At 35.5% G+C, this 15,712-nt stretch overlaps 1 protein-coding gene across 1 annotated transcript; it reads left to right on the top strand.

The window, feature by feature from the left end:
• Positions 1-10,233: 10,233 nt before the first annotated feature.
• On the top strand, positions 10,234-11,415 carry LOC130589518 (uncharacterized). The gene has a single exon (XM_057390788.1). The coding sequence runs from the start codon at positions 10,234-10,236 to the stop codon at positions 11,413-11,415; it is 1,182 nt and encodes a 393-aa protein (XP_057246771.1).
• The last annotated feature ends 4,297 nt before the right edge of the window (positions 11,416-15,712 follow it).

Genomic DNA, 15,712 nt, shown 5'->3' with positions numbered 1-15,712 from the left:
GTACCCAAAATGATTTACATATATTTGAATCACTATATAAAAGTACCTACCTAACTATTCCTTGTCATTTTTGTTAGCGGAATCATAAGATTTAGCCATATATTTCGAATGGACATCAAGAAAATAAAAAAGAATCCGACAATCAAGTGGAAAAAACTCGAGGTATACTATGTCATTCTTTTTTTTTATATTAGTATGATGCATCATATTGAAGCTCATTAAGTCATATATATATGACTAATTGTGTCATTATATCTATGAACAAGTGTCCTCGTCAACACCAAGAATCTCATGACTGTGGATATTATATGTGTCGATATATGCTCGAGACTGTAGAGAAAAGGCGACAAGCAATTCCTGGTAAGGTATCATTCTTAAGAACACTGAATTTTAGAAGACAGTTGTTTGTTTGATCAACTCGAAAAAGAAATCTTCATTCCTTCATTTATTGATGTACTAGCCTTCATATGCACGCGATGCGTGCGTTAATTTTAAAATTTGTTATTCTATTAGATATCCATTCGTACTTTATTTATGATTAAACTTAAATGTGAAAAATTCAACAGTTAGATGAATTTAGATATATTAATTCGCTAATGTAAAAAAATAAAAAGGTTGTGAGTGATTGTTAACATTAATTTTTTGTGAATGAATATTGAACAGAAAGAACAAAAATAATGAGTTGGTTTAACTGAATTAAAGAGTATCAAAGGTAGTGAATGTTCAGACTTTTCATGTGCACATTATGTATGCCATCTTTTTTTATAAGGTATAAATATTTTGTCCATTTAATTTTTGGTTGAAGTATTTGATGCATATACCATTTTAAACTCGTTTTAAATGGCAAGCTGGAATGAGAATTTTTAAATGATTTGCTTTTGTAATTTTTTTCATTCCATTAATTAAATCATTAAGGGTATTTTAGTCACTTCAAAAGAGGACACCACACCTCCTCCCTTGGCTTATATAATAGAGATTTGTAAATTTATGGTGTTTCGGGTTGGAAACTGGAATTATGAGTAGGGACTAAGGAATGTATGCCGAGGACTAAAGGCGAGTGTTCGTTATTGTGTATTCTCCTTAACTAAAGTAAAGAATATATAAGTTGTACATATGAGAAGAAATGGAAACAGACCTAGATGGGTAGATAATTTTAGTTGTTTTGTTGTAGCATATTTTGCAGCTTGTATGTTTATCTTTTTAATGTTTTATACTTTGCAGTACTTTGGGGGAGTTCCAACTGAATTTTCTCAAAATAAGCTTGATGAGCTCAGAGACTTATGGATCAAATAATCAAATATGTGGATGGATATAAACAAGTGGATGAAGAAGAATCGGAAGATAATGACCATTTTAATTAGGAAGTGTGTATTTTCTTTTTGAGCGGGATTAGGGAGGTGCTTCTATTTTTGTGCACATGAATTGGAAGAAACATGCCTAGGTGCTCTATTATTTGTCGTTTATAACTTAGTTGAATTTTTGGAATCTTCTAACATTATGTTGATATGCATGTGATTTTATAGTGAATGATGTTGAATGAATCAAAACGTATTCCAATTTTAAAGTCATCTGAATTATCTCAATACAAATGCCTAGATGTTCTATATATATATAAATTACTTGTAGATTATGAAAGAAACGCATGGAGCAGGTGAAACGAATTGGAGAAGCGTATAATAATATTGAAATATTTTCTTTTTTTAAAATAAAAAAAAAGAGTTAAAGGGATCACCTTTTCCTTTCAGGTGGTGTTTTAAGGAATGATTATAAAGACCACCTACATATTAAAAATGATTTCTTTGTAAGATAGAAAAAACCACATATCTGTAAAATGTGATGCCTTATCCTTCTTCTTTTTTCATATTTAAATTCATAAATAACCACTTATTTAAAGGAAGTGGTCTCTTCTATCAAATTAAGAAACCACCCGCAATAAGTGGTTATATATCCTGAGAGACCTATGAGCTGAAGACCACTTCTCATGTGGTCTCTAAATGAGATTTTAGGGGGTCTCTTTAGGCTTGTTTGTAGTAGTGCGATACAATGAACATACAAACATGAAAAGTTCCTACACTAAAGTCCTATCATAATTTAGCCCACAATCTAATATAATTCTTATACCAATACTAATCCATCTAGGATCACCATTAGTTACCTTTGAAGACCTCCAATTGCTTACATTCTTCTTCTTGAACATTGTAAATTTCCATTACATGTTATGTTTCGACACAAATTCCTGACAATCAAAAGCTCGGATGATCTCTCCGGTCAAAGTGAAGGCCCGAATGTCCTTAACGTGCTGTCCAAATTTGAGAATGATCTAACGGTTAGATCTCTGGTGAAAGTTATTTTCGTGAAGGTGTGGCAGGAAAAACTTTGCCTCTCTTTCTCTCTTCAAATTGTCTAATAGAAACGACAAATGGGGATTATGGTCTGACTCTGGCTGTCCGTAAAACAACATTAAGAGAAGATTAAAAAATAGTGTAAAGGGGGGGGGGGGGTTACAATAGCTAAAAAGATGGAAGTTGAATAGCATTAAGGTGGGGATTACAAAGAGGTTACAATGGGAGTTATAAGGTGCTCAAAAGTCGCCTCCCATACTTCAAAAAATCTATTTTTGGGACAACATTGGAAGGGGTTTTAGTTCCACGAATTAAAAATCGTTACAACGGTCCAAGCGCTAGAACGATAAGATAAAAATATCAGCTCAAACGCGCAATTTATATACTATAAATATATAATTTATAATCAAATAAATTTCATAAATGTTAAAAATAAATAATGTAAGATATAATATTTTGAAGAAGTAAAATATTCTAAATTTTAATGGGAAAATAATAATTAAGGGAAAATAACTCGAATAAGTTATGAGCGAAAATCTTTGGTGTTACAAATAGTTTGGAGAATTTTTAATTCTAAAAATTATCCTCTGAGATAGCCATCCCTCTATATAGAGGGAAGATTGAGTAGATTTTTTGCATCCCAAAACAACAAACAAATTTAGAAAATTCATAACAATTGAGATGAGTTAGCAACCAAAATTTTCCTCTATTTCTTTCGGTCACCCATAACCATTGCTGCCTCCACCCTTCGACCACCACCGGCGAGAACCACCAGTGCTGCCGACCAGCCGTGCCACTCTCTTCCACTCCCTTGCTGCTCTTCTCCCCTATGTTTACTCTCTCGCTTTATTCTTTCTCCTCCCTTGCAAACACTCTCGACCCACCCTCTCTCCTCTCCCGCAAGCTGCCGCCCTACCTGTCCTCCTTCCTATCGCCCTGCCGCTACCGAGAGCCATCACGAACCGCCGTCAGTGCCAACTCTCTAGTAGCCGCACAACAGCCCCCAACTTTCTTTCACCCGGGTTGCTATTATTCGCCTCTACCAGCTCTTAGCCTATTATGAGGCGGTGGCAACGTCTTGTCCTTGTCAGTGCTGTCTCCAAATTCCTTCCTAGAATGTGGGGAGACTTCTCTTTGATTGGGATCGATCCTTAGTAGCTAGGATTTATCTTGTCCTTTTCTTTTTTATATTCAATAGGAATTTTGAATTACCATAAAAAAGGAGAACTATTTATATTAAGACCGCAAACTATGCAACCTGCGCACTAAACCGCATAAAGATCAAATCGCCCAGGTTACCAGGCAGATTCCGCCTGGTCGGGTGTTTGTCATGTCATTTTCCGTAAAATTAAGTGAATCAGCCGTACGCCCGGCTGGGCACGATCCCGCCTAGCCGAGACCGCACACTAGTAGAATAATTGCTTATTGCTGCGTTGGAATTACCGCGATTTTACCCATGCGCAACAATAAACCACGTCAAAAGAAAAGGTAAAATAGAAAATACACTTATTGTTGCGGTTTTCACCCAAAACTGCAGCAATATATCTCAACAGGAAAAAAATTCAAATTTTGTTGACTGTTTGACCAGCTTTATTGCTGCGGTTTCCAGCCAAAACCGCAACAATAAATTAAATATTATTTCTTTAATAACATTTTAATCTATTTCTGCATTTTCTTTAAGGAACCACAACAATATCCCTTACGAATTCATTATAAGTTAGGATTTTTAGCACTCATCTCACGCCTCATTCATAAACGGCCCATTAGGGTATTTAGCACTCATCGTCCTCACGCCTCTCTAGTCTCTCCTTTTTCAAACTTTATCTCATCCTCTCTCCTCTTTCAGTCTCACGCCTCTCATCCTTTAACCCTCTCATCCTTCGATCTATCAACTCTTTCGTTCTCACCACCACCACCTCGTATCCTTCCTCCCAAACAACGAATTCGCCGCCTCCGACGAGTTTCCTTCTCGTTGTTCATCGGCCTTTCTTCGTCGCTTTAACCATCATCGGACGAAGATGATAACTCCATCGTCATTCTAACCGTCACCGGACGAAGATGAAGACGACCTTTCTTCGCTTGACCTCATCACCGGACGTATTCACGAGAGTCTGTAATTTTTTATTTTAATTTTTTATTTAGATCTGACAATAAATTCTGTATTTTTTATTTTCTTCATTTTTTTTGATTTAGATCTGATGTTTAGGATTGTCCCTGGTTGATATTTTATGAATCTGAATGTTTTTGTTGTTCAAATACATCTTTTTGGTATGCATTCCTTGAATGACCTTGATTCGGATTCGATTTTTGTTGAGACGCAGAATTATGTAAAGGTAGGTTATGCTTATGCTGTTATGCAGGGTAAATGATTTCTCTAAGTAGTATTTTCGCTGGTTGATCTGATCTGGTTTTACAAAAATCTGGTGTTTTAGTTACCTTTAGTTTTTATTGCACTTTAAGTATTTTTAACATTGAAGATTTTAATTTCAAAATTTATTTATTTTTGAAAAAATGCACCTATTGTTGCGAACCGCCGCCAATAGGTGCACTTTTTTAATATTAAAAAGGAGAAATTCACAAGAGGGGCATTTTTTTTATAGGTAGCAACTATGGATTATTCCCTACATGTCCCAAGTTTACCATATTGTGATTTTATAATTCATGAATTACTTATAAACGGTTTAAAGGGTAAGATTTTTAAATGTCGGTCCCATTTTATAGGTCTTTGTCACTTGCTAAAAGTGTTCGAAGATGGTAAACATTTAAAAATCTTACTTTCTAAATCGGTTATAAGTAACTCATGACCTATGAAAATCACAAGATAGTAAACTTGGGACCTGTAAGGAATAATCCATAATTGGGATATATAAAAGAAAATGGGTAATAGTTGAGCTCTCTCTTGTGAATTTTTCTATTAAAAAAATACATATTGTTGCGATTTTGGCTAGGAAAATTATCGCAGCAGTAGGTAATTACCTATTATTGCGCCCTTAATTGTTGAGCGGCCAAAACTATCGCAATAGGCCACTTAATGACTGTCGCAATAAGCATTTATTTTACTAGTGGCAACAAAAAAAAGCCCATCTTTGAAACGTCATAACTTTCTTATCTCATCAAAATTGTGTGTGTAACCAGTCGTTGGAAAGCTCTCCAAGTCTACTTTCTAACTTAATTGAATGACTCATTTATCATTTGTTCATTAAAAGCTATGAGTAAAAGATTGGATAATAAGAGTCCTTTTTGGCGCTTCTTCTAATAATTTTTTACTTCATTCTAGTCGAAATTCGTCCCAGAGAGATGCTTTGTGATCCTCATGCAATCTACCTCCTTTATTCATCTTTGCTTAACTCAAGGTTAGCCAACTATATAGTCTATTTGCATTATTATCACATGAAATTCATCAAAAGAAGCAAACGGAGAGTAGTAGAGCTTAAATAGATCATGCAAATATGCACTAAATGCTCTAATATGAACTTAAATGCAACATAAATGCTTCTACAATCTATGTATAAATATGACAAATCAAACTCTCTCAAGCTAAATCATTGCTTGTCATCAAGCAATAAGACATATACACTGAAGAAGAAAGACACCTACAATATGAGACTACAATAGGGCCAAACACTCAACTGAAACCACGAGAGATATAATCAATACACAAAAAAAGCATCAAAACAATATCAAACAAAGCCACATAACATATTATTTATCGCAATCGACTCTCCTATTATACCACAACCCATCTCCCCCAAGCTGGGTTTAACCAAACCTAACATACCACATTATAGTCATGTGCACTCAAATATCTCATGTGTTTAAGGGAAAATAAATGACACTTAATCTAAATCAAGTCGACTTAGATAAAGCAAATGTTCTTCAACTTTGACCCTTTGACTCGTTTTCTATTCAATCATATAACAAACAAAGATCAAGAGGACTTTGAGGGTTGTAATGGGGTCAAGGTAAATTATTAACTATATTTTGGGCATTGCTGTGGAAAAGCCAATAAAGGGGAGCATTATATAACTGAAATCATGACTAAGAAAGGTCACAACAACTCCACAATATAGAAATCTTGAAAATGAGCTAAAATGTTTGCCTCAAATAAGTACACGAGCATATATAATCCTTATATATACCTAAACTTAGATAATAACAGAGGTGATTTTTTTTTTTTTTTTTTTTTTTTTGCAGAAGATAAGCTTTGTCATCTTATAAAATGAACTTCAATAAGTTTTAATATGTTTCAATAAGTTCATTTTAGATGAGATAAATTAAGTACAAATAAGTTCACAAGATAGGTCAAGAGAATGCAATATCATTAGAACTTATTGGAACTAACCTTAACATATTCAAACTTATCAAAACTTATTGGAAATAAACTAAGTTAAATAAGTTGAATATACAAAATTTGTTCTTATTAGTATATATAAGTTCTATTTAGTAAAAATAAGATTAACAACACAAATATTATAATATTTATAATAAAAAAATTCACCAAGAGATTGGAAGATAGATGCAATGCTGAGATGTTTTTTTAAATGTTAATATCTCTAATTGTGTATAAGTAAAAAAATTTAATGTTGATATTCGAAATCCTCGTATTGAGACGAATTTAATAATATTCCACTTTACTATATTTTTCTTATATAATCTTGAGAAGAAACTTGTCAAAATTGGTCAATGAATAGTGACTAAACACCAAATGGTGCAACTATTTTCAAAACGGAGAAAATATATATCGACTCGCTTCTGTTGTCTGGGGCGGATTTCGCCTGTTTGGGCGTTTGTCAGGTCATTTTCCATAGAATAAAGTGAAAATACAATAATGTGTTTCTTGATGCAAGAAATCACAATTATAGGATCTTAGGGTTGTAGTTTAGCTTTTCTTAAATAATCTTGGATGAATTTAATGATTACTTTTATGTTTTTTCAATAAAGATTCAATCTTTAATGTGATTGAATGATGAAGTCTAACACGTTGATGAAGAATCAACAAAGATGGTCGAATGAACACTGGATATTGAGAACTTTGGCTAATCGAAGTCAAAGATCAACTATGTTGTTTCACTATTTTGATGATGACAAATAATTAACTTTGGTTAATTTAGTTTTCGTATGTTATTAGATTAATTTCGTGTTATTAGATTTGTTCGTTTTTCTTTTATTTATTTTATAATCTAGATTTGTTATTTTCTCTTTAGTTTATTATCTTTTATATATCACAAATATTATGTTTAATAACTTATGGAGAATTGATTAGGAGGTTAATCAAAAATTAAGTTATTAACTTTATTTGTGTTTGCTACAAATAGTTTATATTATGGATGTCTATATTGTGAAATTAAGTGATTCCATAATACACTTGAAAGTTAGTTTGTGCGCAGCTATTTAAACTGTTACGTGATAAGTAGCCTTCAAAGGCACCAACTAACAGCGCCTAAAGAGGAGAGTTGAAGTAGTTCCTAGATTTTAGGAACCACAACAACCCACCTACTAATGAGGCGTGGGATAATGGCGGAGCGTGTGAAAATGGCTGAAGTATCGGAAATCAACCGCATAACTTCCAACGGATTTTTGAAACGACTAGAACGTGGAAGACGAGAGGCTGAAATTTAGCTCCACTATGATCGTGGAGAAGATCATGGGAAAGATTATCTTCTACAAATAGTTTTGTGTAACAATCTTAGAGATTATGCTTTCAGAATTTTAAGTGTAATATTTTTGTGAAAGTATATTCGGTTTTACTCTTCTTTCATTATTACTCAATGTATTAGAGATTGGGTTGAGTGAATCAAAATATGTAATCATTTCGAGAGAAAAAGAGAAAGAGAAGAAAAGAGAGAAAGAGAAAAGACTTCGAGTAAAGTCAAGAGAGAAAGTCAATTGTTAAGGGGGAACAAGTTGACAGGGAACCATTTCCTAGAGGAACAGAGTAGGTCCGAGTTTAGGTTGTACAAAAGAGAGTCTTTTGGCCTAAAGTGTATTAAAGAGAATTGAGTCAAAATCCCTTGTGGTCAAGGTTTTTCTTCCTATTGGGCCTAGGAAGTTTTCCTTGTAAAAATTCCCGTGTTCTTATTTCTTTCTAGTTTATGCATTTATCTCTTTCTGAGATAAATATTCTTTTATTTCCGCAAAAAGTTAGAAAATCTCTCCATCTACAATTTACTCCCTCCCCCCTCTTGTAGTTGCTTAAGTGTTTGTACTCGATTAACAATTGGTATCAGAGCCTGGTTCCTCCAAAATCAGTTAACACTGAGGAGCTAGTTCCTGGAAATGACGACCACATCGGGAGAAAGATTGGAAGAAGGTTACTCAACTCAGCGTCCACCTATGTTTAATGGCAAGTATTATCCATACTGGAAAAATCGTATGGAAATTTTCATTAAAGCTGAAAATTATCAAGTTTTGAGAGTGATAAAGATTGGTGACTTCGAAGTCACAGAGAAAAATGAAAAAGGTGAAGGCATCCCCAAACCTCTCTCCAAATATGACAAAGATGACTTCGATAAGATGGAGATGAACAACTTGGCCAAAAAGATTCTCCACTGTGGCCTTGGTCTCCATGAACACAATCGAATCATGAGATGCAAATCGGCCAACCAAATGTAGGAACTTCTTTAAGTTACTCACGAAGGAACAAACGAAGTCAAGAGATCAAAAATCGATATGCTCATGCACAAATATGAGCTATTTCAAATGAAGCCTAAGGAGTCTGTCCAAGAAATGCTCACAAGGTTCTCCAACATAATAAATGAGCTTGAATCCCTAGGGAAGGTCATCACTCCAGAGGAACAAGTACGAAAAGTACTACGAAGTCTATCTCAGGATGACAAATGGATGGCAAAGGTCACTGCTTTGCTTGAAACTAAAGATTTCACCATATTCAATATCGAGTAACTCTCCGGTTCCTTGTTGACTCATGAAATACATCTAGGAACTCATAAAGTTGACTCTAGTAGACCTAAAGCTTTGGCTCTCAAGTCTGATGAACAAGAGGATTCAGAAACTGATGATGAAGAGGCAGCATTGATCGTGAAAAGATTCAAGAAATTCTTCAACAAGAATTACAAAGGAAAAAACTTGAAAAGCCAGGGAAGCTTAGTTGTCATAAATATGGAAGTCCTGACCACTTCATAAAGGAATGTCCTCTTTGGGAAAATGACAAGGGTAAAGGAAAATACAAGGAGAAAGGAAAGGAACAACAAAAACCTTTCTCAAAAGTTGATATGAGAAGGGCCATGGTTGGTGCCTGGGGAGAATCCGATACAGACGAGGAGCAAGAACAATCTGAAGAGGAAACATCTCATTTGTGTCTCATGGCAAAGACAGACGATGAAGAAGACTTGCCAATCAATAAGGTACGCATTAATGTTATTGAAGAAGAGTTAAATGAACTTTCAAAGAATCAATTAATAAAACTTCTTTTGAAAACTTTGAATGGCTACAAGGCTATTTGCGTTAGAGAAGAAAATCTTGAAAAGGCCTTAGAAGTCACCAAAGGACATTCAAATTGGTTTAAAACAGTAAATGCAAATATTGAAGAAAGATTCTTTGAAGTTTTTGATGAAAACCGACGTATTCGAGAAGCTTTTGAAAATGCTAAAAATGAAAATTATTTCTTGAATATGGAGATGGCTGAATTGAAACTATTTGTTCCTGAAGGAACCAGTTCCTCTATAAATACCAGATCCGAGTTCGAAAAATTAAAGTTCGAACATGAAGAACAACCAATTCCTACTAATAATGGTATTGATGAAGAACAAGAAATTCCTTATGATAATAATAGATGTGATGAAACAGATGGATGTAAGTACTGGTGAACCAGTAGGAGGGGCCGTGAGGGAGCCTAGGGGTACAACAGAGGGAGTAGGGGGTGCTCTTCTTCCACATGGATAATATAGGGTTCTGGAATACAAGGGGCCTCAATAGTCCACAAAAATATCCTGATGTTAGATGGTTTCTTGAACATCATGGGGTTGGACTATGTGGACTTCTTGAAACTAGGGTTAGAAGGCACAATTTTCCTAAGGTGTTTGGTAGATTTGGTAGCAAGTGGTCAGTTGTCACTAACTATAACTCTCATCCTGGTGGAAGGATTTGGGTGATATGGTTGCCTAGTAAATTTGCAGTTAATGTAGTTGAATGTACTGAGCAAGTTATTCATTGTAGTGTGGAAGTATTGGCTACTGGGATGAAATGTTGGGTTACAATGGTGTATGGGATGAATGATGCACAAGAAAGGTTGTTGTTATGGTTGGATTTGCAGAGAATTAGTAAGGGTGTCACTGGTGCTTGGTTGGTAGGGGGTGACTTTAACAATGTGCTGCATCTCAATGAAAGAATAGGGTCGCCTGTCACTTTAGATGAAGTTATGGAGTTCAGACAGTGTCTGAGAAACTGTGAATTACAAGAACAAGTAAATGTTGGGCCTTTCTTTACTTGGTCTAATAAACAGGAGGGATGTGATCGAGTGTTCTCTCGAATAGATCGAGTTGTTGTGAATGAGAAATGGATGGAGCAATATCCAAATGCTGAAACATTGTTCTTGCCTGAAAATATTTCAGATCATTGCCCATGTTTGATCAAATTAGACAAGAGAGTAATAAATAAACCTAAGCCTTTTAGGTTTTTTAACATGTGGACTGAAGCTACTTCCTTTATGGAGAGAGTTCAAGCAGGGTGGGAGGAGAGAATTCAAGGGACTCCTATGTTCATAGTTGTTAAGAAGTTAAAAGGGCTGAAGAGGGGTCTTAAAGAGCTTAACAAGGAGAGATTTGCAGATGTGGAAAATGCTGCAGATGAAGCCTATAAGAAGCTTATTGGGATTCAGCAACAAATTCATCAGGATCCAAGGAATGCTCAGCTTCACAGAATAGAGGGTGAAGCTAAAGATGAGTATCTTGCCCTCAACAAGGCTAGATTAAGCTTCTTGCAGCAGAAAGTGAAGCAACAGTGGGTTAAAAATGGGGATTCAAACACTGCATATTTTCATTCTTGTTTGAAGCAGAGAAGGATTCAGAATAAAGTTAGTAGAATCAAGAACTTGGCAGGAAGTTGGCAGGAGAAATGAAGATATTGAAAGGGCTTTTCTGGAATTTTATACTGGTCTGGGGTATTATACAACCTACTAGTATGCCTGTCAGCAAATCAGTTATACAGGAGGGGTATGTCTTAACTAGTGAACAACAGAGGATGATTTGTGAAGACTTTACAGAGGAGGATGTTAAAAGAGCTTTGTTTGCCATTGAAGATAATAAAGCGCCTGGTCCAGATGGGTACACAAGTCACTTTTTCAAGAAAGCCTGGAGTCATATTGGGACTGAAATCAGTGCAGCCATTCTGAACTTTTTTCAGACTGGTAAGATACTTAAACAGATAAATGCAACAATTTTATGTTTGATTCCTAAAATTGATCAACCATCAGATGTAACTCAGTTTAGGCCCATTGCCTGTTGCAATGTAATTTACAAAATAATCTCTAAGATGCTGTGTGAGAGATTAAAACAAGTACTTGGTCAATTAGTTGATCCAGTTCAAAGTGCCTTTGTGGAGGATAGAAGTATTATGCACAACATATTAATATGTCAAGACCTACTGAGTATGTATAAAAGAAAGGAGCTCCCTGCCAGATGCACTATTAAAGTAGATTTAAGAAAAGCTTATGATTCTCTTAGCTGGAGTTTTATTGAAGAGTTGCTGTGTGGTTTAAAATTCCCAAAGAAGTTTGTAGATTGGGTTATGTAATGTATTACTACTACAACATATTCACTGAGCATCAATGGTAGTGTCTATGGCTTCTTTAATGGGAAGAGGGGAATCAGACAGGGGGATCCCATATCCCCTTTGATTTTTGTATTAGCTATGGAGTATCTCACTAGACTAATGAAGAAGATGAGTAAGAGAGCAGAATTCAAATATCATTATAGATGTGATAGACTAAAGCTCACTCATATCATTTTTGCTGATGATTTGATGATGTTCTGTAAGGGTGATCCTCACTCAATTGCTTTGATAGTGAGAACTCTTAAGGCATTCACAGCTACATCAGGTTTGGAAGCTAGTCCTGCCAAATCAGCCATATATTTTGGCAATGTGAAAGAAAATGTACAAGATACCATCCTCAGGGTCTCTGGCTATAACAAAGGAGAGTTTCCTTTTCGTTATTTAGGAGTCCCAATCACATCCAAGAAGTTGAAGAAGGCTGATTGTGATACTCTTGTAGATAAAATTTTGAAGCAGATAATGTGCTGGTCCTCTAGACATCTCTCTTATGCTGCAAGAGTCACTTTGGTGAATTCTGTATTGTTAAGCTTACATATCTACTGGGCACAAATTTTTTTACTGCCTAAAGGTGTCCTGAACAGAATTGTGCAAATATGTAGAGCTTTCCTCTGGGAAGGGAGGGTTAATCTACTGAAAGTGCCTCCTGTAGCTTGGGAATGGGTTTGTAAACCCAAGAAGAATGGTGGTTTGGGCATTAAGGACTGTTATAGATGGAACACTGCTGCTCTGGGAAAGTATGTTTGGCAGGTTGCAAACAAAGAGGATTCTCTTTGGATAAAATGGATTCATAGTGTTTACTTGAGAGAGATGGATTGGTGGGCATATGAACCACCTGCTAGTGCTAGTTGGGGCTGGAAGGCTATTTGTAGAGTGAAGAACAAGTTCAGAAATGCTTATACTGGAAATAGATGGCAAAATGGGGACAAAAGGTACACCATTAAGGCTGGATATGATTGGCTCCAGGGACAGCAACTTAGGGTACCTTGGCACTATTGGGTGTGGAATAGTTTGAACATTCCTAAACATTCCTTCATAGCATGGCTGGCAATGTTGGAGAGATTGAAGACAAAGGAGAGGTTATTCAAAGCAGGAGTGTGTACAGACAAAGCTTGTCTCTTTTGTGATGTTGGTGAAGATTCTTGTTTGCATATTTTCTTCAGATGCTCATATAGTGCTACAATCTGTGATCAGATTCTGAGGTGGATGAACATTAAACTTGCTGGCTATGAAAACATGTTCACCACATGGAAGAAATGGGGGAGAATTTTTCGAAGGAAGAAACTGCAAAAAGTAAGCTATGTTGTGCTTACTGCTCTTGTCTATCACATCTGGAAGAGTAGGAATCATACATTGTGGAATGCAGCAGTGCAGCATCCCAGATGTGTGGTGGAACACATTCAAAGAGATATTTGTAGCAGAATTAAAAGTAGTGTTGATATTCATTGGAATATAGAGGATAGAAATTGGATAAATGAGCTTGTAATTAGATGTAGTTAGGAGGTTGTTTTTTGATAGGGTGAGACTTTGGCTGGTTTTGTTTTGCTTGTAAAGGTGAAGTTTACATGATTTGGTAATATATACTTACATTTTACCAAAAAAAAAAAGAAATTCCTTATGATGATATTTATGATCCTAGGAATTGGAATAACATTGATAATAAAACAAGAGGCATTTCATTATAGTTGAAGAGGGGCCTATAAGAGAATTAAATCTTGACTTTCCTCTTGATGATAATAATAGGCATTTTTCATATGCTTAATTTTCTAGAAAGTTGAACAATGGTGAGATTAGTGAAAGAAAATGGTTGGTTTATTCTAAACATGTTGACAAAGTATTTTGCTTTTGTTGCAAGTTGTTCAAGTCTATTACTAACAAAAGTTTGTTAGCAAATGAGGGTTTATGTGATTGGAAGCGTATTAGTGAGAGACTCAAACAACATGAAAATAGTACCGAGCATATGAATAATATGTTTACTTGGAATGAAATGACAGTAAGGCTAGATAAGAATGAAACAATTGATAAAAACTTGCAAGAAGCGATTATGAAAGAGAAAGATCGATGGAGGCAAGTTTTACTTAGAATATTTTTGGCCGTTAAATGTCTTGCTACTCATAATTTGGCCTTTAGATGATCCAATGAAAATTATATCTAGATAGTACTGGTAATTTCTTAGGATTGATTGAAATGATTGCGGAATTTGATGTGATAATGCAAGATCATATTAGCCGGATTCAAAATCGTGAAATTCATTATCATTATCTTGGGCATAAAATTCAAAATGAATTGATCTTCCTTTTAGCCAATAGTGTGAAGAGTTCTATAATCAAGACTATCAAAGAGGCAAAATATTTTTCCATAATTCTTGATTGTACTCCGGATATTGCTCATCAAGAACAAATGACTTTGCTAATATGATGTGTGAATATGACAGCAAAAAAGATAAAAATTGAGGAGTACTTTTTAGAGGATTTTTAGAGGTAAATGATATACAAATGTTTTAAAGTCTCTTGATCTTAATGTTGATAATATAAGGAGTCAAGGTTATAATAATGGTTCAAATATGAAAGGGAAGCACTAAGGTGCACAAAAACATTTACTTGAAATAAACCCAAGAGCATTATATATGCCTTGTGCTTGTCATAGTTTGAATCGTGCTCTTAGCGACATGGCACATTCTTGCACTAGTTAGGCAGGGTAGAAAGGGGGAAACAAAGAAAGATAGACTAGAGAAGAAAAAAGAACAATAAAAAAAATAATTTTACCATTTTACATTAGTAGAAAAAGGACGATTTGCGTCGCTCCACTTGCGTCGCATGAAAGGCAAAACGACGCAAAAACATAATTTGCATCGCATCAAAGGCAAAACGACGCAAAAACATGATTTGCATCTCATCAAAGGCAAAACGACGCAAAAACATAATTTGTGTCGCATGCTATGAAGAGTGCGACGCATAACATCCTTGCATAAGCACCAGAGACAAGCTATATGCGTCGTACCCTATAGATGTGTGACGCATATAGCTCGTGTGCGTCGGACACTGAGGCTCATCCGGCGCACATCGTTGCATCTAGGTGACAAAATTTGAAGCCCTATCTGCGTCGCACTTTACTAATGTGCGTTGCAAAAGTCTAATTTGCATCGGACCCCTTGGCCCATCCGACGCAGATCAGCCCAAAAGCCCAGCCCACTTTTTTTTAACCCTAACGCCTTTTTAATTATTCTCGTGTCTCTCTTTATCACCCTCAAACCCCCTCTCTCTCACCCTTAAACCCTCTCGTGTCTCTCTTTCTCTCACCCTCAAACCCTCTCTATCTCACCCTCAAACCCTATCCTTCTCCCACTCTGAACAGCGAATCGTGTATTATGCAACGCTCTTTCGCCGGCAAACAACGAGTACAATCGCGAACAACGAGTTTGATAAGAATGAACAATCTTTCTCCGACGACTTCGTCTCGTATATTCCACCGTTATGGATGAAACTCTTTCTCTCTCCTCAAAAACTCTTTCTCTCTCACTTTGACAGGTTCAGTTTTTTTTTTCAATATTTCAATCTGATTTTATAATTTCGTAGTCTACAATTTTC

The sequence above is a fragment of the Beta vulgaris genome, chromosome 7 (assembly GCF_026745355.1).
Source record: "Beta vulgaris subsp. vulgaris cultivar EL10 chromosome 7, EL10.2, whole genome shotgun sequence".
Lineage (NCBI taxonomy): Eukaryota > Viridiplantae > Streptophyta > Magnoliopsida > Caryophyllales > Amaranthaceae > Beta > Beta vulgaris.
This window is presented reverse-complemented; position numbering and strand designations above follow the sequence as displayed.

Excerpts from the sequence above, each read along its gene's own strand:
- LOC130589518 (XM_057390788.1), top strand. The coding sequence starts at position 10,234 with ATGGATAATATAGGGTTCTGGAATACAAGGGGCCTCAATAGTCCACAA.